At 43.5% G+C, this 25,000-nt stretch overlaps 1 protein-coding gene across 3 annotated transcripts in view; it reads left to right on the top strand.

The window, feature by feature from the left end:
• LOC133652460 (NADPH oxidase activator 1-like) overlaps positions 1–25,000 on the top strand; it is a 143,120-nt gene that overhangs the window by 65,686 nt on the left and 52,434 nt on the right. For all 3 annotated transcript variants that reach the window (XM_062051229.1, XM_062051230.1, XM_062051231.1), the window contains exons 7-10: positions 14,091–14,150; positions 14,231–14,268; positions 24,270–24,408; positions 24,530–24,598. In XM_062051229.1, coding sequence (XP_061907213.1) covers positions 14,091–14,150; positions 14,231–14,268; positions 24,270–24,408; positions 24,530–24,598 — 306 coding nt within the window. The remainder of the gene's footprint in view (positions 1–14,090; positions 14,151–14,230; positions 14,269–24,269; positions 24,409–24,529; positions 24,599–25,000) is intronic.

Below are 25,000 nucleotides of genomic sequence, written 5' to 3'. Positions count from 1 at the left end.
ATACTTGGAAAGTGTTTACAAAACAGTTGATGGAGGATTTTGAAGTGGTTTTAGAGGGCTTTAAAGGCTACAACTGTGACTCCCACTTGCTGAGATACGTGTAGACTGCAATATGACGGCAGTAAACAACACCAAAACTTTAAATGTTCCATAGAATATAGAACATTACACACGGCGCTCAAAAATCTGTCAAAATGTTTTTGTACGACTTTGGTAAGCTATGAAGCCGCACCGCTTGATGGATTGTCGGCGCATTAAACATACAAGTATCATGGTGTGTGTATAAGGACCGCAAAATGGCACTCACTAGCAGACATATTATCTGGCTTTTTGTTTCGCAATATTATGCAAAATCAACTTTTCTTACCTTCTGGTACCGGCTAATATGTATTTGGCAGAGGTGTGGACTCGAGTCACATGACTTGGACTCGAGTCAGACTCGAGTCATGAATTTGATGACTTTGGACTCGACTTGACAAATTGTAAAGAGACTTGCAACTCGACTTAGACTTTAACATCAATGACTTGTGACTTCACTTGGACTTGAGCCTTTTGACTTGACATGACTTGCTACTTTCCCCAAAACCCAAAGATTAAAAAGTTATTTGGGAGCGCGCCGCTCCGTATTTTTCCTTTTCTTCGTCTGTGTCTATCAGCGTGTTGTTCCTGTCAGCTGGTGTGCTCTCAGTACAACAGCCAATCAAATTAGAACCACGCTGTTTTCATCACACAGCTCTCATCCAATCAAATTGCAGGACAACCAATGAAGAAGAATTGTCAGACAATGCGGCAGTGAGAAACAATTATGCCAAAGTTAATTTCGTTCGGGTATTAAAACTACGACTCGGTCAACAAAAAACGAATAGCCCTATGCAAATCATGCAGTTCGAATATTATAGACGGAGCCGTAACAACTTCCAACTTCGTTCGACATTTGAAGATGCACAAAGAAGGGTAAGTTTTGAATGTAAGCTAACGTTTATTGGCTAAGTAACATGACTTTTATTTGCTGTGTAGTTAAATCAGTGAGGCTGTAAACTCACTGCTAACGTCATAACCATAGACATCTTGTAAGGGTACGCAGCATGGAGCGCTACTGCCTACAGGCGCAGACGAGACGCGGGGCCGCCATCTTGGAGTGGTGATCCGCTCCACTAGTGCAATTCATTTGGCAGGAGCAATGAACTGTCAGCGCATTTAATTCATCTTACCTCACTGAATACCACTGATTTTCACGCGCTTTGTTGTCATACGTGTAGCTATGATAAAGGACACATGTTTTGGCGTGTTTTATTATTCATAGTTTGCTTAACAGTAATATAATATTCTTATATGCTATAAGTGACCAGACGTCCGAGATCAAAACTGGGAATATAATCCCCAGAGAAAGGGGAAAAAAACGGACAGCTATTTTTAAATTGAAGAAACAATATGATTAGGTTATATATACATGTGTATATCCTACATAAACAATGTATGAATACATTAGATATCTATATATCTTATAGACTGTATCTCTGTTGCTGCAGCAGCAGAGAGTTTATTCTGTCTTGACACTTTGTATTTATATTTTGTATTACATTCTTCCCTTAAATGATCATGTTTACAATGATTGTTATATATGTATTTTTTATGTATGTCGCTTTGGATAAAAGCGACTGCCAAATACTTAAACATATATAAACACCTGAAAGTCTTTATATCAGCTAAAACCACCAATCTGTTTCACTGGATTCAGAATAAAACCAAATGCTGTTTTACCCAACAATGTTAGTATTTGAATATTGTTACTTGAAGACTTATTCCTGGTTACAATTATACTGTTAAGAAAGTATTGTCTTATATTTTGCCTAAAATGAGAATGCATCATAATCAGTGGCGGCTGGTGAATTTTGTTTTAGGTGGGGCTGAAAGTTTCTAAACCAAACCCCTTTAGGGGCGTCATCCTCCCCCAAAAGATTTATTTGTGATTTTCACATACAAATATTGAAGATCTTTGCTCCTTCTCAACTCTGTGGTAATGTTATTTTCATAAAATACAACCAATAGTACATTAATGTTAAATCTTACTTGTGAAAAGTAATCCCCCGATTCCTATTTTCAACAGTCCGCTCATTTGAGCAGGAAAACGCTGAACACCAGCCCGGCATCTTTGTTTTCTACCTGTCAACTGTCAGTTTAGGCTGCTCGCCGGCTCCTCATCACCACTTCAAGATGCAATTTGCTCGGGTCACAGTAACCAATGCTGCGTCTACTTATAAGATGTCTGTGGTTATAACGTCATTGCAAACACGGCAATCTGTTGCGTCCACTGCAGTTCGCTACCTTATTCATACTTTTTGTCAAGTGATTTTTTTTAAGCAGGGTTGCATGAGGTACCTACAAATAACGTTACGTTAGTCAATGTATCACACACAATAACGTAACGTTAGACGGCGGTCAGCAGCACCGCATATTTTAGCCACCTACAAAAAGACAAACATAGTCAAATAAAGGTCAGTTAAAATGTATACTATATTAAGAATATGTGTACATATTGCATAGGGCCCTGACATCTAAAAAGTACAACTCTGTTCATTGTTATGTTCATGTATTTGTTATGTTTTTCATGTGTACGCACACATCAACACACATACAGTATGAGATGAGATCAATGAGATAAGGTAAGAACAGAATAGAAACTGCTGTGGAACTAGTTACAATGCAATATGCCATGGACATACAATGTTAACACTTTTGTACAAATAAGTACAGTTGCACTTGTTTTTGCAAATGTGTTTATTCTGTAAAGGAATGAGTTAAATGTTTAAATTTCTTTACACTATTAAAATGACTGGTTAATAGTGCTATTATGAATTGCAATGTCAGCACTATTTTTTTTCCTATTTCAAATGCACTTGTTTTAATAAATAAATACAACGTTTTAAAAGCATACACAATCTGTGTAAAAATATTAGTCTGTGGTTAAAAGGACTTGAAAAGACTCGAAACTCAAAATGCATGACTTGTGACTTGACTTGAGACTTTCCAGTCTTGACTTTGGACTTGACTCGGGACTTGCCTGTCTTGACTCGGGACTTGACTCGAGACTTGAGGGCAAAGACTTGAGACTTACTTGTGACTTGCAAAGCAATGACTTGGTCCCACCTCTGGTATTTGGGATCTGCATAAGTCCTGAAAATGTGCGTGAGTCCGCCATTGTAGTCCGTGCCGACATCATAGTCGATAAGCGTCTTCTTTTTCTTTATCTTCTTATGTGGCATTCATCTTCCGCTGTTGCCATTTCTAATATAAAGTAGCGTAAAGTTCTTACTTATATCTGTCAGTAGACTAGCTAGTAAAGCGCTAACAACTGTATTGGGTTTACATAGTTCACCCACGGAACTTTAGTTATTAGAGGTTTCCGGTCAGACAGTTTTTCACGGGACACATTTCCGGCATTAATGTTGCATTATTGAGCCACAAATGAGAAGATGCTGCTCCGTTATTGACTTAAGTAAAGTCTGAATGCCATTTAAACAGTTAGCTCTATCTTTTGACACTTCCACTCCGGTCCTTGCACGCTATATGGCTACAACAAAGATGACAGGGAGTAGATGCTGTCGAAGGTGAGCCATGTAGGTAAGACTGCCCACAAAACGACGCATCCTGAAGAGACGCTCAGAAAGCTACTTGAAAATAGTCTGTAAAACAATCTATGCAACACTTTCACCAAAAAACCACCATTACATGTTATGTGGACCACAAGATAGTGTTTTAAATTTAGAAAAAAATCTTAATATGACCCCTTTAATGCGCCTTATAATCTGGTGGGCCTTTTGTATGAAAAAAGACCTGAATAGACCCGCTCATCGGCAGTGCGCCTTTTAATCCGGTGCGCCCTATCGTCCGAAAAATACAGCATGCGTTTTCGTCTCTCCAAATGATTGTGAACGATAGACAAAATTTAGGCAGTAGGACCTTTAATAGCATGCATGCGCCCGTCTCCTCTTGTAAAGAAGATGAGACTGTTTATTATTTGCTGCACAAATTAAAATAACAAAACATTTTGAAATGCATCGATGGTAGAAAAAAAGAAACTGGTAGTTATTTAAGAAGGTAGCTAAAGAAATGTAGAATGCCGGCTTAATTCGGACTCCCGAACGAAATACGAATGAGATGAAATTGAATGGAGCAGGTATATTAAAGGCAAATAATGAAGCATACACAGTATTTTCCTTTGGATTTAAAACTCCTTCTGTCAATCTACAGAGCCTTTTGAATAAACTTTGAGACATTCAAAAGTTTTGTTTCATGGATTTTTGGAAAAACTCTTCCACTGGTCTTTTATTGCATCCGACCTGAAGCTGCCCCAATACATTTTTGGTCGTAGCATCATGTTCGTAGGAACAAACTTAGACAGTAAAAGCTTTTAACAATTTTGTATATGCAAGGCTGTAATAACTGTGATATTTTATGTAAACTGTTAGATAATGTGTTTGCCACTAGAGGGTGATATCTGATCACTATATATGTGCGTGTGTTATGGACAATGGAAATACACAGGTGTGCTGATTAAAGGTAGATGTCTGGCAATGACCACCGGCCTCTTCCTTCTGCAAACATGAACACGGCAGTATTGGTCTGGCGGTGAGCGGTGTCTGGTTTCCTCCAAACATGACACCTGGCATTACATTTTTGTCTCATCAGACCAGATAATTGTGTATATCATGGTCTGAGAGTCTTTCAGGTGCATTTTACAAAGAAATGGCTTCCGTTTGGCCACGGTACCTGATTGGTGGATTGCTACACAGGTGGTTGTCCTTCTGTTAAGGTTCTCCTCGCTTCACAGAGGAATGCTGTAGCTTTCACAGAGTGACCACAGGGTTCTTGGTCACCTCCTTGACTAGGGCCCTTCTCCCCCTCGATCGGTCAATTTAGACCGCCAGCTCTAGGAAGAGTCCTGGTGGTTCCGAACTTCCTTCATTTATGGATGATGGAGGCCACGGTGCTCATTAGGACCTACAGACAGCAGATATGTTTTCGTACCCTTCCCACTTGTGCCTCGAAAAAAACCTCTCTCTGAGGTCTACAGATATTTTCTTGCACTTCTTTCTTGATGTGATATCTGCAATGACTATTAAGTGTGGGATCTTTTAAAGTATATAAAGAGATGTGTGCCTTTCTAAATAATTCACAACCAACTGAAATTACCACAGGTGGACTCTACAAAACCCAAAACCAGTGAAGTTGGCACGTTTTGTAATTCGTAAATAAAAACAAGATACAATGATTTGCAAATACTTTTCAATTTATATTCAATTGAATATACTGCAAAGACACAATATTTAATGTTTGAACTGAGAAACGTAATTATTTTTTGCAAATAATCATTAACTTAGAATTTAAACTTTAAACTTTAATTAATTTAATTAATGGCAGCAACACATTGCAAAAAAGTTGGCACAGGGACATTTTTACCACTGTGTTACATGGCCTTTCCTTTTAACAACACTCAGTAAACGTTCGGAAACTGAGGAGACCAATTTTTGAAGCTTTTCAGGTGGAATTCTTTCCCATTCTTGCTTGATGTACAGCTTAAGTTGTTCAACAGTCCGAGGTCTCCGTTGTGGTATTTTACGCTTCATAATGCGCCACACATTTTCATTGGGAGACAGGTCTGGACTACAAGCAGGCCAGTCTAGTATCCACACTCTTTTACTATGAAGCCACGCTGTTGTAACACGTGCAGAATGTGGCTTGGCATTGTCTCAATATGATAACGTTGCTTGGATGGCAACATATGTTGCTCCAAAACCTGTATGTACCTTTCAGCATTAATGGTGCCTTCACAGATGTGTAAGTTGCCTTGGGCACCAATACACCTCCATACCATCACAGATGCTGGCTTTTGAACTTTGCGCCTAGAACAATCCGGATGGTTCTTTTCCTCTTTGTTCCGCAGGACACAACGTCCACGGTTTCCAAAAACAATTGGAAATGTGGAGTCGTCAGACCACAGTACACTTTGCATCAGTCCATCTTAGATGAGCTCGGGGCCAGCGAAGCCAGCTGCGTTTCTGGGTGTTGTTGATTATTGGCTTTGGCTTTGCACTTACAGATGTAGCGACAAACTGTAGTTACTGACACTGTTTTTTTTAAGTGTCCCTGAGCCCATGTGGTGATATCCTTTACACACTGATGTCGCTTTTTGATGCAGTACCACCTGAGGGATCCAAGGTCACGGGCATTCAATGTTACGTGCAGTGATTTCTCCAGATTCTCTGAACCTTTTGATGATATTACAGACTAGATCAGACCTGGGCATTCTGCGGCCCGCGGGCCACATCCTGCCCTTTGTACGTCCCTGTCTGGCCCGCGTGAGGCCAATCATAAATTACAAAATAAATTTAAAAAAGTATCTATCTCGTGTGCAATACAACGGTGCTGCTTTTGTTTTGAAAAGCGTTATTTGTATTACTTCTGTGTGGACGTATGCTCGTGCGTGATTGTGAGTGAATGTGAACAGCTGCAATCACAAATTACAAAATACATTTTAAAAAACATCTATGTCGTGCGTGCAATACAATTGTGCTGCTTTTATTTTGAAAAGTGTTATTTATGGGCGTATGTCCGTGTGTAACATGTGAGTGAAGGTGCACAGCGACAAGTGACGCTAAAAAAAGAAAAGTTGATGACAAATGGCGTGTTTTCAATTAGACATGGACTGCCAAGTATTTATTTGCAAAAATTAAAGGTAAAGCTGTGTGCTTAATTTGTGGTACACATGTTGCTGTGTTTAAAGAATATAGTGTAACAATCTGCTGAAGTTGATGTTGTGTTCTTGAGTTGCGGAAATGAGGAGTGAGGATAGACGTGCGTGTGGAAGGAACGAGATAAGTTGAGCTGTGTTAGTATAGGTTGCTCAATAAAAGTTTAAAAAGAGCGTCAGACTTGGTGTGCACTTCTTCTGGACGCTACAATTGGTGTCAGAAGTAAAACTTTGCGCATACCGCGCTGCTTGTGTGCTCAGCCTGCTACGTCATCGGGAGGTACGTGCTACGTCATCGGGAGGTACGTGCCACAATGTTTCCTGGCGACTTTGTCAAGATTTAACGGGAGGGGAAGGACATTGAGTGGGGACTTAAGGTGCCGGCAGCACTGCAGATGTCTGTGTGAATCCCGGACGTGAGCTTGTCGCAAAGAGAGAGAGAGAAGGAGGAATGAGAGAGGCAGCGTCTACAGGTGCGGCGCACGCTGCTTCGCATGGGGGAATTCCGCCCTCAATGAAGACTCCCAGGTTTGATGGCAAGGCGAACTGGGAGGCATTTCATCCCACTTCTGACACCAATTGTAGCGTCCAGAAGAAGTGCACACCAAGTCTGACGCTCTTTTTAAACTTTTATTGAGCAACCTATACTAAGACAGCTCAACTTATCTCGTTCTTTCCACACGCACGTCTATCCTCACTCCTCGTTTCCGCAACAGCAACGCTTTCTTCTTCGCCAATCACTTTACAGGCGTGCTACGTTCACAACAAAGAGGATGCAGGATAAAGTGACAGAAATTGAAATGTTTGCATTGTATTTTACATCAGGAAGTGTTAAAAGTGTTAAAAATAAAACCATCAAAAGCCATCTGCTTTTGTATAAAGATAAGTTAGGTTAAATGAAAATATTATTATTATTATTTATCTTACGGTACATCAAAAATAATTTGAGCAAAATTTAATTGAAATATTGTCGGTGTGGCCCTCCAGCAGTGCTCGGGTTGCTCATGCGGCCCCCGGTAAAAATTAATTGCCCACCCATGGACTAGATGGTGAACTCCCTAAATTCCTAGTTGAGAAATGTTGTTGAACTGTTCGACAATTTGCTCACGCATTTGTTCACAATGTGGTGACCCTCGTCCCATCCTTGTTTGTGAATGACTGAGCATTTCATGGAAGCTGCTTTTATACCCGATCATGGCACCCACCTGTTCTCAATTAGCCGGTTCACCTTTGGGATTTTCCAAATAAGTGCTGGATGATCATTCCTCAACTTTCTCAGTCTTTTTTGCCACTTGTGCCAGCTTTTTTGAAACATGTTGCAGGCTTTAAATTCCAAATGAGCTACCGTATTTTTCAGAGTATAACTCGCTCCGGAGTATAAGTTGCACCGGCCGAAAATGCATAATAAAGAAGGATAAAACATATATAAGTCGCACTGGAGTATAAGTCACATTTTTTGGGGAAATTTATTTGATAAAACCCAACACCAATTATAGACATTTGACAGGCAATTTAAAATAAATAAAGAATAATGGACAACAGGCTGAATAAGTGTATGTTATATGACGCATAAATAACCAACTGAGAACGTGCCTGGTATGTTAACGTAACATATTATGGTAAGAGTCATTCAAATAACTATAGCATATAGAACATGCTATACGTTTACCAAACAATCTGTCACTCCTAATCGCTAAATCCGATGAAATCTTATACGTCTAGTCTCTTACGTGAATATTTTACGGTAATGTGTTAATAATTTCATACATAAGTCGCTCCTGAGTATAAGTCGCACCCCCGGCCAAACTATGAAAAAAACTGCGACTTATAGTCCGAAAAATACGGTAATATTTGCAAGAAATAACAACGTTTTCCAGTTTGAACGTTAAGTATTTTGTCTTTGAAGTCTATTCAATTAAATAGATTGAAAAGGATTTGCAAAACATTGTATTCTGTTTTTATTTACGATTTTACACAACGTGCCAACTTCACTGGTTTTGGGGTTTGTAATTAAGCTGTATTAACATCTCAATGATGATCATTTGAGTTGAGTTTGAGTTTCATGGCAAAAACTGAATGCTTATGTATATGTGATTTCTCAATTTATTGTTTTTAATCATTTAGCAAAAAATTGTCATTGTCATTATATGGTATTGTGTGTATAATTTTGAGGTCAAAATTAATTAATTATATTTTGGAATAAAGCTGTAATATAATAACATGTTGAAAAAGTAAAGAACTGTGCATACTTTCCAGTTGCAGTGTAGCCGAGATATACCCATGGATAACGATCTACAAAATGTGGCTTTTAAGGAGAGAAATTGCAGCTTGATCATCAGCACCAAGCAAGTGTGGTGTCAGGCTCGCTGCAGCTCTCGTTGTTTGTTGCGGACATTGAGCGGCAGAAGTAAACTGTCTCCAAACAAGTTTGGTCTCCAATAACACCAGAAAAAGATATTTTGCTCGTTGTTTTTAACAAAGAAGAAGTCAATAAAAGAATTGGAGAACTTTCCTGGAACTTGAAACATTCTCAACAAAGTAGATTGTACAATAAGCAGCATCAGTTAGAGATCAAATATAAGAAAAAAATACATGTTATTACTGAATAACACATACTTGATTTTGAATGTATACTAGTCTTTTTAAAGAAAATATATGCATCAACACCAATTATGCTAATTAAATGACGTCGTCATATTGACCACATGCCACTAGCCCCCCATCGCCACAGGTATATTAGTTGTCATGTCTGTGTTGATCTTGTTTTTGTTTTGCTTGGTTTTTGGACACTTTTTAGTTCCTGGTTTCACTTCCTGGTTTTGTTTTGTTTCCATGGTTACTCATTAGTTTCACCTGTTCCACGTTTGGACTCACACACACCTGTCTCACGTTTTCACATTGTCATGTCACGCACCTGTTCACAGTTAGTCACGCACCTGTTTTCACTTATCATGTCACTATATAGGCTTTTCTGTTTCTGTTGTTCGTGCTGGCGACATCACACATTCATGCCATGTTCACAGTTCCTTGTCACGTTAGTTCTTGTTTCATCTCTTGTCACGTAAGTTTTTGTTTAATGTTCATAGTTCTCCGCCATTGTGCGCGCCTTTTGTTTTCCTAGTCAAGTTTTTTACCTCCGCTGTGAGCGCCTTTTGTTTGTACCTTTTTTTGAGTTTTGATAGTGTAGAATAAAATCATGTTTTTACCTCCACGCCATGTTTGCTTCAGTTCGTTTGCATCTCGGGAAAGCAACCCACGCAGGAAACTGCATCATAGTCCATGTATTGTCAGTATGTCGCCAGCAAAAAGCTATCCCGCAAACGACTGGCAATCGATGGAGGAAGGAAAGTGGGAGGCATTAGGAGCCATGGCGGATCAAGACCTCATGTGGGGTCCAAGCGGAAAACTTATTCCGATAAGCTCCGTGTGGCCCGACGACGTTGGCGCGTCGCTCCATTCCCGGAAGCGCCGGCAAAAGCGGAAGCCATCAGGAAGAGCTTCTCCGAGCCGGCAGGACGCGTCACTCCCGCAAGCTCCTCCCACTCCGGGCGGAAGCAGGCTGCTGCCAGCCCCGCTGCTCCAGGATGACGTCACGCCATCACCAGAGGATGACATCACAGCTAAAGATTTTTTTTCTTTGAACTCTTTTACTTTCAATCACCTGCCCTCAACAAAGGACTCTGTTTCTATGATCAAACATTATCAGAACATGATTTTGGACATAAGAGCAAGTCCCTCACAGTCACCCAGATTTCATGCCCCGCCCCCCAGGACTCAAGCCACGCCCAAGTCACAAAAAATGTTTTTTTCACCCACTCAATCCCAGGTACAAAAAGAAAGACATTTTGGACAATTTATAGGGGAGGATTTTACCCTCCTTCCGACCTCCCTCCACCCACCCCAAAAGACGGTTCCAGACCGCGGGGAGCGCGTCTGGGATCCGCTCCTTGAGGGGGGGGGCTAGGGCTGGGAATTGTTCAGGTGGGGTGGGTCAGCTTCGCCATGCCAAGCCACAGCCTCCAGCTCGGCCACCACCACCTGAATTTCGTCATGCCAAGCCACAGCCCCCAGCAGGACCACCACCACCAGTCTTTCGTCACGCCAAGCCACAGCCTCCAGCACGACCCCCACCACCTGTCTTTCGACCTGCCAAGCCACAGCCACCAGCACGACCCCCACCACCTGTCTTTCGACCTGCCAAGCCACAGCCACCAGCACGGCCGCCACCACCAGTTTTTCGACCATGCCAAGATCCACCTGCTCCACGCCCAGCTCCACGCCAAGCGCCACCAGTACCTGCTCCACGCCAAGCGCCACCAGTACCTGCTCCACGCCAAGCGCCATCAGTACCTGCTCCACGCCAAGCGCCGCCAGTACCTGCTCCACGCCAAGCGCCGCCAGTACCTGCTCCACGCCAAGCGCCGCCAGTCGCAGCTTCACGACGCCAAGCGCCGCCAGTCGCAGCTTCACGACGCCAAGCGCCGCCAGTCGCAGCTTCACGACGCCAAGCGCCGCCAGTCGCAGCTTCACGACGCCAAGTGCCGCCAGTCGCAGCTTCACGACGCCAAGTGCCGCCAGTCGCAGCTTCACGACGCCAAGTGCCGCCAGTCGCAGCTTCACGACGCCAAGTGCCGCCAGTCGCAGCTTCACGACGCCAAGTGCCGCCAGTCGCAGCTTCACGACGCCAAGTGCCGCCCGTCGCAGCCCCACGCCGCCAAGTGCCGCCCGTGGCTGCCCCACGCCGCCAAGTGCCGCCCGTGGCTGCCCCACGCCGCCAAGTGCCGCCCGTGGCTGCCCCACGCCGCCAAGTGCCGCCCGTGGCTGCCCCACGCCGCCAAGTGCCGCCCGTGGCTGCCCCACGCCAAGACCAAAGCCAAGACCAAGACCCGCCAAGTGACCAAGACCAAGAACCGCCAAGTGACCAAGAACCGCCAAGTGACCAAGACCAAGAACCGCCAAGTGACCAAGACCCGCCAAGTGACCAAGACCAAGAACCGCCAAGTGACCAAGACCCGCCAAGTGACCAAGACCCACCAAGTGACCAAGACCAAGAACCGCCAAGTGACCAAGAACCGCCAAGTGACCAAGACCCGCCAAGTGACCAAGACCAATACCCGCCAAGTGACCAAGACCAAGACCAAGTCCAAGCACCGCCACGCCAAGACCAACCACGCCAAGACCAACCACGCCAAGACCAACCACGCCAAGTCCAAGACCAAGACCAACCATGCCAAGACCAAGACCATGACCCACGCTGCCAAGACCAAGACCGCCAAGGCCAAGACCACCCATGCCAAGACAAAGACCCGCCACGCCAAGCTTCGCCGCCTGACGCGCCACGCCAAGCTTCGCCGCCTGCCATGATGACGACACGCCTGCCTCCTCGTCTGCCACGAAGGTGGCCACTGCCTGGTCGTCCGCCACGCCAAGTGCGCCCACCTCCTCATCGGCCATGGATATGGCCATTCCCGGGTCGCCCACCTCGTCAGGTACAGCGGCGGTCTACGCGTCGCCGCCACCTGATCCTGCCTCGGTGGATTCGGGGCCACTTGGCCTGGCGACCCACCGCCATGTCCCCCTCCCGCCCTCCCATGACTCTTGATCCTGTTTTGTGTTTTGTTTTTTGGACATCTGGGATCTGTCCGTAAGGGGGGGGCTCTGTCATGTCTGTGTTGATCTTGTTTTTGTTTTGCTTGGTTTTTGGACACTTTTTAGTTCCTGGTTTCACTTCCTGGTTTTGTTTTGTTTCCATGGTTACTCATTAGTTTCACCTGTTCCACGTTTGGACTCACACACACCTGTCTCACGTTTTCACATTGTCATGTCACGCACCTGTTCACAGTTAGTCACGCACCTGTTTTCACTTATCATGTCACTATATAGGCTTTTCTGTTTCTGTTGTTCGTGCTGGCGACATCACACATTCATGCCATGTTCACAGTTCCTTGTCACGTTAGTTCTTGTTTCATCTCATGCCAAGTAAGTTTTGTTTATTGTTCATAGTTTTGTGCCCACGTGCATGTCTTTTGTTTCATAGTCTAGTTTTCTACTTCCGCCTTTGTGCGCGCTTTTTGTTTTGTCATAGCCAAGTTTGTTACCTCCTCTGTGAGCGCCTTTTGTTTGTACCTTTTGTTTGAGTTAAAAGATTAAACATGTCCTCACCTGCACGCCACGTATGGTCCAATTCGTTTGCACCACGGGAGAGTAAACCACGTCTAGGACCAAGTCTTGACATTAGCAATCTTGGGCAAATTTTGCTATTTAGTTTACTTCCTAAAATTCTGCATTTGAAATACAAAATAAAAGATAAGAATAGGCCACATCACTTTTACATACTGAGAGAACATTATCTATTATGTATTTACTTACTCATTTATTTATTTGTGTTACACTGTGTAGAACTGTATGTGTTACGGATTAAGTACAAAGAAAAGTCTTAGAAATGTTATATGAAACGGAAAGGGGTACAGATAAATTAGCTTTGATTCTTCATGCTTCTTTTCGGACATGCTGTAATGAGAAACTGTAAATATGTGATGAACCATTCTGTAACTGTATGCATGTTCAAAATACAATAATACCATAACCAAAAACAAGTGTCCATTGACAAACTAGTTAATTATTCAGAATAAGATTGGTTTATTTGAACATAAATACAGTTTCAAAATGATGCATCACACTTTTACATTTCCTTTACAAGAAGTCCAAAAAGGAGTGGAAAGAAGCAACACTTATTTAATCCTACCCATTTTCCACTGTACTCGGATTAACACATTTCAAACATTTCACCGATCACAAAAGTAATTCATAACTAGGTAAATCATTGTGATTAGATAACTAATATCTTATTTTCCTCTAGTTCAAGACATGTACAGTCTTCCTAGTACTTTGCAAACATTTGTAGTTTGAACAGTTCTTTTTTAAATTGGACCATTTTAGGACATTGTTTCACATCTTTATTCCACATACTGATATGCTAAAAGTCTTAAGTGTTGATGATATTTCAATTAATTAAACATAAATACATTTTCTAACTTTATGTTGTGTTTATCTCCTGTTCTTTTGTTGATATTCTGTACCTGTTAAAATAAATTTACCATAAAATGAAGGACTGCTCATCCCTTTCGAAAGGTTGAAATTTCAAAAAATCTGCACCCAATCAAAGTTGTTTCCCCCAATATAACACAAATATAAATTGCAGTTAGTAGTTTGAGAGAGGTTCATTTGTGTTCAAACTACTGTTGAGGTGCCCTTTTGCTCAGGGTTACAGGTTTTGTGTAGTGCCAACATAGAAAATGTTATATAAGATATGTTAATGTATGCTCCTTGCTATTTGAAGGTGATTTCATCTATGATACCCAATGACGATTTTGGGGGATTTGAACCTCTCAGATTGCAGGTAAGCGTGGATTTACTTGTTCCACTTCCTTAATGATATTAGCACCTCTCTTTCTAATATTTACCCTGTCCTTTCAACAGAAACCTGGTTTTTATCAGCCCAGTGTGGATGGGGCTCAGTGAGTATTATGACCATTTACAAAGGAAAACCATTTTGGGGAAAGCAACTGTTTATGCAGTTCATAGTTTGTATGTCCATGAAAAATATTTCAATACCTAACAGTAGGCCTACACATTAATTTTCTATACCACTTAGCCTGCCACATACTTCATGCCTGGGAAAGAAGCTGCCCTGGCAGCAGAAAATCTTCAGGGGGGCATCACATTTTTTTGGGTGGGTGCATCTGCCAAAATTGATTCCCGCCGCGGTAGCGCGCACACTTGTTAAGGCTTCAATGCTGGCCTTTGTCCATCCACAACTGATTACTGAATGTAAGACAGACACTTAATATTTGTGGTTTAACATTAAGATATGTGTTTGAAATTATTTAGGCATTTATCGTGTCCGAAAAATTAAAGAGATGGCCATTTCTATGGTAATAATGACATTGAAGGACTGTTTTAGAGCCAATGTGCTAAAACCTCTTTCTTGTTTAAAAGCTACATACAATAATAACTGTTATTTGCTCAAGCACATAATACACATTAATACAATTATTTGGAAGTATTCATTAAATCAATGTATTTTTGGTTGCCAAAAAGGAATTTAAAGTAATTTTTTGATATTGACACATGTCATATGTTCATACATTACTAGAGTAACCTTAGGAGATGCACAGATCCATCCATCCATCCATCTTCAACCGCTTAACCGGAATCGGGTCGCGGGGACAAAAGCTCCAGCAGAGACCCCCAGACTTCCCTCTCCAGAGCAACATTAGTGACTTCCTCCTGGGGAATCCCGAAGCGTTCCCAGGCCAGAGAGGAGATGTAATCCCCCCATCTGGTCCTTGGCCTGCCGCGAGGTCTCCTCCCAGTGGGACGTGCAACAAGGACCTCCCTAGGGAGACGCTCGTGAGGCATCCGCACGAGATGCCCGAACCACCTAAGCTGGCTCCTTTCCAAGCGAAGGAGCAGCGGCTCTACTCCGAGTATCTCTCGGGTGACTGAACTTCTCAACCTATCCCTAAGGGAGATGCCAGCCACCCTTCTGAGGAAACTCATTTCGGCCGCTTGTATCCGCGATCTTATTCTTTCGGTCATGACCCACACTTCATGACCATAGGTGAGAGTAGGAATGTAGATAGCTCGGTAGACCGAGAGCTTTGCCTTCTGGCTCAGCTCTCGTTTCGTCACAACAGTGCGGCAGAGAGACTGCAATACTGCCCCAGCTGCTCCGATTCTCCGGCTGATTTCCTTCTCCATCTTTCCCTCACTCGTGAACAAGACCCCAAGATACTTAAAGTCCTCCACCTGGGACAGAGTCTCGTCCTCTACCTGGACTGTACAATCCATCGGTTTCCTGCTGAGAACCATGGCCTCAGATTTGGAGATGCTGATCCTCATTCCAGCCGCTGAACACTCGGCTGCGAACCGATCCAGTGAGAGCTGAAGGTCACGAACCGAAGGTGCCATCAGGACCACATCATCTGCAAACAGCAGTGACACAACCTTTAGCCCCCTAAGACGTATACCCTCTCCACCATGGCCACGACTCTGCCTAGAAATCCTGTCCATGAAAATCACAAACAGGATAGGTGACAGAGCGCAGCCCTGGCGGAGACCAACCCCCATTGGAAAGGGATCCGACTTACATCAAAGCACCCGGACACAACTCTCTCTCTTTGGCTGTACAGAGATTGGATGGCCCTCAGTAGGGTTCCCCTCACTCCGTACTCCCTCAGCACCTCCCACAAGATCTCCAGGGGGATCCGGTCATACGCTTTCTCCAAATCCACAAAGCACATGTAGACTGGATAGGCATACTCCCAGGCCTTCTCCAGGATTCCCGCAAGAGTAAAGAGCTGGTCAGTTGTTCCACGACCAGGACGGAATCCACATTGCTCCTCTTGAATCTGAGGTTCGACTATCGGCCGGACCCTCCTTTCCAGTACCTTGGCGTAAACTTTCCCGGGGAGGCTGAGTAGTGTGATACCCCTGTAATTAGCACACACCCTCTGGTCCCCCTTTTTGAAAAGGGGAACCACCAACCCAGTCTGCCACTCCCTCGGCACTGTCCCAGACTTCCACGCAATGTTGAAAAGGCGTATCAACCAAGACAGCCCATCAACACCCAGAGCCTTCAGCATTTCTGGACGGATCTCGTCAACCCCCGGAGCTTTGCCACTGTGGAGTTGTCTAACTACCTCAGTAACTTCACTCCGAGAGATTGACGTCGATCCCCCATCATCCTCAGGCTCTGCTCCTATCAGGGAGGGTGTGTCTGATGTAATTGGGTTCAGGAGTTCCTCAAAGTGCTCTTTCCAACGCCCTACGACTTCCTCACTTGAAGTCAGCAAAGTCCCATCCTTGCCGTACACAGCCTGGATGGTTCCCTGCTTCCCCCTCCTGAGGTGCCGTATGGTCTTCCAGAACAGCTTTGGTTCCGCCCGATAGTCCTTCTCCATGGATTCCCCGAACTGCTCCCACACCCTCTGCTTAGCCTCATCCACAGCCACGGCCGCTGCCCTTCGGGCCTGTCGGTATCTTGCAACTGCCTCCGGAGTCCCCTGGGATAACATACCCCGGTAGGACTCCTTCTTCAGTCGGACGGCTTCCCTGACCACCACTGTCCACCAGGGTGTTCGAGGGTTACCGGCCCTTGAGGCACCTAAGACCTTCTGGCCACAAGTCGCAGCTGCAGCTTTAGCAATAGAGGCTTTGAACATTGCCCATTCCTGTTTAATGTCCCCAACCTCCACAGGGATGGCAGAGAAGTCCCGCCGGAGGTGGAAGTTGAAGTCCTTCCGGACAGAGGACTCCTCCGAACGTTCCCAGTTCACCCGCACTACACGCTTGGGTTTGCCAGGTCTGTCCAGAGGTCTCCCCCACCATCTGACCCAACTCACCACCAGATGGTGATCAGTTGACAGTTCAGCCCCTCTCTTCACCCGTGTGTCCAAAACATACGGCCTCAGATCAGCTGATACGATTACAAAATCGTTCATTGATCTTTGGCCTAGGGTGCTCTGGTACCAGGTACACCTATGAGCATCCTTATGCTTGAACATGGTGTTTGTTATCGCAAGTCCGTGACTAGCACAGAAGTCCAATAACAATCCACCACTCAGGTTCAGATCAGGGAGACCGTTCCTCCCAATCACGCCAGTCCAAGTATTACTGTCATTGCCCATGTGCGCGTTGAAGTCCCCCAGCAAGACTATGGAATCCCCTGCCGGCGCCCCATACAAGACCCCATGCAAAGTATCCAAGAAGGCCGAATACTCTGAACTCTTGTTTGGTGCGTACGCACAAACAACAGTCAGAGTTTTCCCCCTTCCAACCCTAAGGCGAAGGGAGGCGACCCTCTTGTCCACTGCGGTGAACTCCAATGTACAGGCACTCAGCCGGGGACTCGTGAGTATCCCCACACCCGCCTATGCCCTCACACCCTGAGCAACTCCAGAAGTGAACAAGGTCCATCCCTTATCCAGGAGTGTGGTTTCAGAGCCCTTGCTATGCGTAGAGGTAAACCCCACCAGATCCAACCGGTAGCGCTCCACCTCTCGCACCAGCTCAGGCTCCTTCCCCACCAGCGTAGAGACGTTACACGTCCCGAAAGTCAGCCTCTGCTGCCCCGAATTGGTCCGTCCGGAGCCTCCACTTTCACTGCCATCCACTTGGCAGCGCACCCGACCCCACTGGTTCCGACCGCGGGTGGTGGGCCCACGTAGCGGAGAAGATGGTGTGTCCACGTAGCTTCTTCGGGCTGTGCCCGGCCGGGCTCCGTGGCCAGCCCGGCCACCAGGCGCTCGTTGGCAAGCCCTGCCTCCGGGCCTAGCTCCGGAGGAGGGCCCTGGGCTTCCTCCGGGCCGGGTAACGCATCTTCTCTTTGTGTTTTTGATGCACAGATGTCAATATCAAAATATTATTTTGAATCACTAAGATACCGTTTGTGGTTGCCTTCAGCTTTTTAAAGGGGACTTCAACACGTAAACAATACAGTTTGTCCTTCATTATCATAAATGTAACTCTCTGGAATGAATACATCCAAACACTTGATTAATATTATGTGCATGAACAAAGATCAGTTAATATTGCATGTAGCTTATAAACAAAAAAGAGATTTCAGCACATAAACATCGAATCTGATTATTAGCATAGAAATGGCCAACTCTGTCATTTTTGGGACACGATAAAGGCTTAAAACATTTAAAACGCATATCCTTACATAAACCATAACTATAAGTATGTGCCCAGTTGTGGACAGACAAAGCTCGAAAGGAGTATACGTGCTTTGGCGACGCGGCGACGGGAATCAATTTTTGAAACCAAATCAGTTTTTGGTGCAACATCAATTGCAGCAAATAATATATTTGACTTACCGTTGTGTCAATGTCACAATCGATGACTTGCCTGCTGATGGCATCACAGCAGCAAAAATAAAATGGGTCCTGTTCACTATCTCCCTGGTGTACGCATTAAATATTTAAAGCCACACATTTAGGCTTTGGCGGTGACTTCCTTATCTCGAAAGGACAAGCATCTGATTGGCTTTCGTTCATAACAAACCCCTGTAGTGGATTGTCCGAAGCTTAAGCAGGCAACAAAAGTAGTTTAGTACAACAAATGTATTTACCCATTATCAGAAGTGCAGGTTGAATTGAGTTGTCCGTGCAAGCAGACACAATGTACTCCGGAGCACACAAGACACACACAAGCCAAAATCACTCTCGAGTCCCGGTCTTCTGCCATTTTTTATATGTCTCTTGTGCGTCACTGTTTTTATCTTGTGCGTCATGATTGTTTTGTTTTGGTTTGTCTGTTCCAAAACAACCTCGTATCTCTTAGTCATATTTGGAAAATCTAAACATTCTATAGACAGGTTGGCATAACTCCATATTCACCTTTGTCCCACAACTGGTCCATTCAATGGCACAAAATAGAAGAGAAATGAAAATGAGCAGACATTCTTAATAGACATGAAATATAGGTCAAAAGGTCAGAAATTCTACGACACCCCCACCCCTCTTTCAATGTATGGCAGTAAAGAGCTGTGCATGGATATATTCCGAATTTGTACCACCCATCTACTAGACGAAATTAAATATGATTGGATTTTGTTTCTGTCAACAGTATTTCTCGTATTTATACTTTAAACCATGGGTGTCAAACTCTGGCCCGCGGGCCAAATTTGGCCCGCCGTGTATTTCATTTGGCCCTTGAGGTAATATCAAATTAACATTACAGATGGCCCGCCGGTATTATACAGCGGTGCCGCTGTAACACCGCATTCACCGCTAATACTCATACTTGCCAACCCTCCCGATTTTTCCGGGAGACTCCTGAATTTCAGTGCCCCTCCCGAAAATCTCCCGGGGCAACAATTCTCCCAAATTTTTCCCGATTTCCACCCGGAAAACAATATTTGGGGCGTGCCTTAAAGAGATTGCCTTTAGCGACCTCTACAACCTGTCCTCATGTCCGCCTTTCCTCCATACAAACAGCGTGCCAGCCCAGTCACATATGTGCGATTTCCACACACACACACACACACACACACACACACACACACACACACACACACACACACACACACACACACACACACACACACACACACACACACACACACACACACACACACACACACACACACACACGCACACACACACACACTAGTGAATGCAAGTCATACTTGATCAACAGCCATACAGGTCACACTGAGGGTGACCATATAAACATCTTTAACACTGTTACAAATATGCGCCACACTGTGAACCCACACCAAACAAGAATGACAAACACATTTCGGGAGAACATTTCCCACATTTCCCAGAACCCCTTGCAGCACTAACTCTTCCGGGACGCTACAATATACACCCCCGCTACCACCAAACCCCGCCACCCCCGACCCCGCCCACCTCATTGAGCTGGCCTTTCTGTATGACATCTCACGCCATCTTGATGCGCTGAACCTGCAGCTACAGGGGCGGGGCCACATCATCACAGATATGTACTCGTCAGTGAGAGCTTTTAAAACTAAACTCTGCCTGTGGGAGAATCAGCTGCTGCAAGGAAACCTTAGCAATTTGCCCTGCTGCCAAACCATAAAAACGCAGATCTCTACCGCCGTGTGCGCAGTTTGCTGAAAAACTCAGTGTACTCTGCGCTGATTTGACGACTTTGATGGTCAGAAATGTAGATTTGAACTGCTTAGTAATCCCTTCGCAGTTGATGTGGAAAAAGCACCAACTAACCTCCAAATGGAGCTGATTGAACTCCAGTGTGATGACACGCTGAAGTCAAAGTATGATGCTGTTGGCGCCGCACAGTTTCCACAATTATCCCTGACACATTGCCTCAGCTCCACAATCAAGCTGCTCAATTGCTCTCCATGTTCGGCAGCACTTATCTATGTGAGCAACTTTTCTCCTCAATGAAGATGTCGAAAACGTCTCACAGGATACATCTGACTGATGAACACCTTCGTTCCATAATGAAGGTTGCCTCAGCTCAAAGCCTGAGCCCCGACATTAATGAACTAGCATCCAAGAAAAGATGCCAGGTATCTGGCTTAGGCACATCAGATTAGATCAGTGTGTCGCAAACTGAGCAGTAAAAAGGCCTGAATGGTTGATTTATTCATTATTTTATTTTTAAATGTATTAGCCTGTGGAAAAAAGTTAATGTTGATATTTACCTCAAAAGGCTGCAAATATAAAAGAGGCATTACATTTTTTATTTAAATTTTATTTAATATGCCATTGATGTTTTTTCGTTTATTTTTTGAAAGTTGATTTTGAACTATTAAGTTATATAAGCGTTGCTTGTTCCATATTCAGTGTTAAAGCAAATCAGTGTAGCAAACAAAGCAATAATTAACGTTTTATTCATGCACTTTCTCTTGCTACTTCAAGGCTTGAATGTTTGATTCTTTCATTATTGTTATTTTATTTTCAAATTTATTATTAGTCTGTGGAACAAGTTTATTTTGATATTTACCTCAGAAGGCTGCAAATAGAAAAGAGGCATTCAATTTTTTTATTTTATTTTATTTGATATGCCATTGATTTTTTTACTATTATTATTATTTGAAACTCGATTTTGCATGTCACTATAAAGTTATATAAGCATTGCTTGTTCAATGTTCAATGCAAAACTTGTTTGGGTCCCTATTAAAAGGTTAATTTGTTCAACCTTGGCCCGTGGCTTTGTTCAGTTTAAAATTTTGGCCCACTCTGTATTTGAGTTTGACACCCCTGAGGTAAAGTTTCATGACGGTACAGATTGACTGGTACAAGGTCAACTAAAAGGAGTTACCCCAAGAAAGCATTACAAGCATGTCATGTTTATTGAAAAAACGTTTCCTCCGTGTCAGAGTAACGTTTATGTTTTTAGCGTTGCAGATACTACTTTAAAAAGCGACCTGAGCCGGAAGGCAAAGCTCTCAATTTACCGGTCGATCTATGTTCCCATCCTCACCTATGGTCATGAGCTATGGGTTATGACCGAAAGGACAAGATCACGGGTACAAGCGGCCGAAATGAGCTTCCTCCGCCGGGTGGCGGGGCTCTCCCTTAGAGATAGGGTCAGAAGCTCTGTCATCCGGGGGGAGCTCAAAGTAAAGCCACTACTCCTCCACATCGAGAGGAGCCAGTTGAGGTGGTTCGGGCATCTGGTCAGGATGCCACCCGAACGCTACCCTAGGGAGGTGTTTAGGGCACGTCCGACCGGTAGGAGGCCACGGGGAAGACCCAGGACACGTTGGGAAGACTATGTCTCCCGGCTGGCCTGGGAAAGGCCTCGGGATCCCCCGGGAAGAGCTGGACGAAGTGGCTGGGGAGAGGGAAGTCTGGGTTTCCCTGCTTAGGCTGCTGCCCCCGCGATCCGACCTTGGATAAGCGGAAGAAGATGGATGGATGGAAAAAAATATATTTACTGCTTGAAATTGCATGCCTTTTAAACTTTAATAGTATCCATTATTGCAACAAATATTACAGTATATTGTCATACTTTCCAAAAATGTTTTGTCCCAATAACAATAAATACTTAAATATCTGCTTGATTTATGATTTTACAGCAAGTTACCCAAATACAAATTACAATACATTTTACGTGTTCTTTACAGCATATTACTGTATATTGAAAAAAACCTACCATTTTTTTGCGTAAAAATTCTGGCGCATGGTCAGGCTTGTATCACCTCTGCCTCAAATTGAGCCAGGAAAAATCCCTGCATATATACTTACATCATGTATGTAAAACCTTAACGGAGGTGTTTGGATGTTTTTTAGGGGCTCTATAGGCAGAATTGAACGGCTCATTGTAAGCGGACTTTTAATCGCATTTATTTTGTATTTAGAATGCATTAAAAAAAACGATAGGCACAATTCCAAAGAAAGTGCAGTTCCCCTTTAAAGTAATTGACATTTATTGTACTGAAGTATTTAAACAAAGTGTGTAAGATCACTTGATATGCACAGCTCCACGTTTGTTTACTTCTGATCCAATTCTATTACTTGAATTTGGGGCATCCTTGAAAATGAGATGCTGCATCTCGAGGCGCTACCCTAGATACATTGAATTAAATATCCGCGGATATCAATACTATTGCGATAACACAGCTATGTTTGCTTTAATATCTTTATTAATATTGTTAATTTGTTGTAGTGTGAGGCTTTAAAACGCCTCGCTACAGGAAGGTATGATGAGACACAGTCAGGCACACAGGCACCAAGATTAAGCAGCTGGTCAAGTGTACAGTAATGCAAAGCATCGGAGGGTGGCATTGCTCAGATGTTAGAGCAGCCACCTAAAAACTTCAGTGTTCTTGGTAGGAATCCAGTTCCCGCCATCCCAGTCACTTTCATTTTGCCCTTAGGCAAGACATGTCAGCTGGTGTATTATTGTGAATGAATGTTTGCTTGTTTGGAAAGACAGTTAGCGCAATTCCACAATTCTGTCAGTCTACCCCAGAGCAGCTGTGAATGTGGAGTGAATTAATTATGGGTTCTCAGTTCTCACTGTAAATTGCTTTGAGTGTCTAGAAAAGTGCTATGTTAATCTAATTTAAATTGTTATTGATGGGCTTTCTGAAAATGGCAACATGAATTAGGAAGGAAGATTGGGTGTGTGACTTTTTCAGCTTTTCTGCACACACACACACACACACACACACACACACACACACACACACACACACACACACACACACACACACACACACATGAAACTGTGGTTGCGCCGATATGTTTGTAAATAAATTAAAAATTACAAGTAAATTAGAGCTGTCAAATTTAACGCACTCACCTTTACAATTATTCACAAGAATTATCGCATTACAAAAATTACCGCACATGCTCATTTACTTTTACTGCTAATACTGGCATGGGTTGCCATACAGTCAGTGATCAGGTCAATTTATACGCCATTGCAAAAATAAGTGAAATGTCCCCAAAAATGGAATTTTTTAAAATTTGACAAATAAATAACATGGATTAGAATACAACATTAACATTCTGACAATAATGTTGCTTTGTGTCAATATATCGGGGTCTTTTTTTTACAGTTAATGCACAATTATTCAGGGAAGTAATTTACTACATTAATCATAAGATTGATTAATCTGATTCAGAAAAAAACAATTGTTTGACATTTCTAATTTCTGTTGCTAGATATCTCGAGATGTATGTTGTAATATGTATATGTGCTTTGCTATGAAAGTTTTTTTTCCCCAACCCAGACTGGGTGGGCCCCCTTAGGAGCCCAGTCTAGATTGTATTTTTTTACTCATCCTTCTCCAGCATTTACATTTTTTCCACCTTTTACGGGGCGCCTTGTGGCGACCCATCAGCGTTCCTGTTCTGTAACCCTGTACACTGTTTGTTTGTCTAATCTTGAACGGGTTTGTGCTGAAAACAAAGTTTTGTTGTACTTGTGCAATGAGAATAAAGACCTACCTACCTACCTACCTTAAATGGTGGTAGACATTAGATTACATTTTTTGTCAATATTTTAGGCATTCTCGCTACATGTGTATGGGCGTCCCTTACATGGCTCGAGGTCCGGGTCAGTTGACCGTGCCAGGAGGTGCCAAGGTCTTTATATTTGGAGAAGAGGACAGGGATGGAATGGCAACTGTCATATATGATGGACAGGTAATGATATAGAGAAGTTAAGGTAAAAAATATATGTAAATTAAAAGTAAAGTTTGCAGGTGTTCCTGCTCTTTGTTTCCATTCATGCTTCATTTACCAATCTGCAACCTTTTGTTTTCAGAGAGGACTTGTGCCAGCATCTCTGCTCAAGCCAGCAGATATAAAGACAGCCGAAGGCAAAACTGCAAATGTAAATAATGTGTATACACTCATTTAACATGTTAATGGGAGTATTTACATGACCAACAAAACAAATTATGATGACATGTTATATTTTCTCTCGTGATCAGAGGACCCGCCATAGTAGCCCCGTAGCAGAATGTAGTTGCCTGCTGCATGTTCCACAACATAGCAAAATGCTACAGCTTGATAGCATGTTGCTATGAATGTGGAGGAAAAATATGTCTCCATGGTGACAGCTGGTAGGACTTGCAAAGTTCTCATTTAAATAGAGCGGTCAGCACTACTTTTGCACTTGTTATCAATTCACACACCCACTAACAGCGTGTGCTATTTTTTAGTTTACACACATAATTTAGCACTTCTTCTGCACGTATTATGGGTTCATACCAAAGAGGTCTGAGTGGAGAAC

This window comes from Entelurus aequoreus, linkage group LG06 (assembly GCF_033978785.1).
Source record: "Entelurus aequoreus isolate RoL-2023_Sb linkage group LG06, RoL_Eaeq_v1.1, whole genome shotgun sequence".
NCBI classification, from domain to species: Eukaryota; Metazoa; Chordata; class Actinopteri; order Syngnathiformes; family Syngnathidae; genus Entelurus; species Entelurus aequoreus.
Note: the sequence above shows the minus strand (reverse complement) of the source record. Positions and strands in the feature narration are given on the sequence as shown.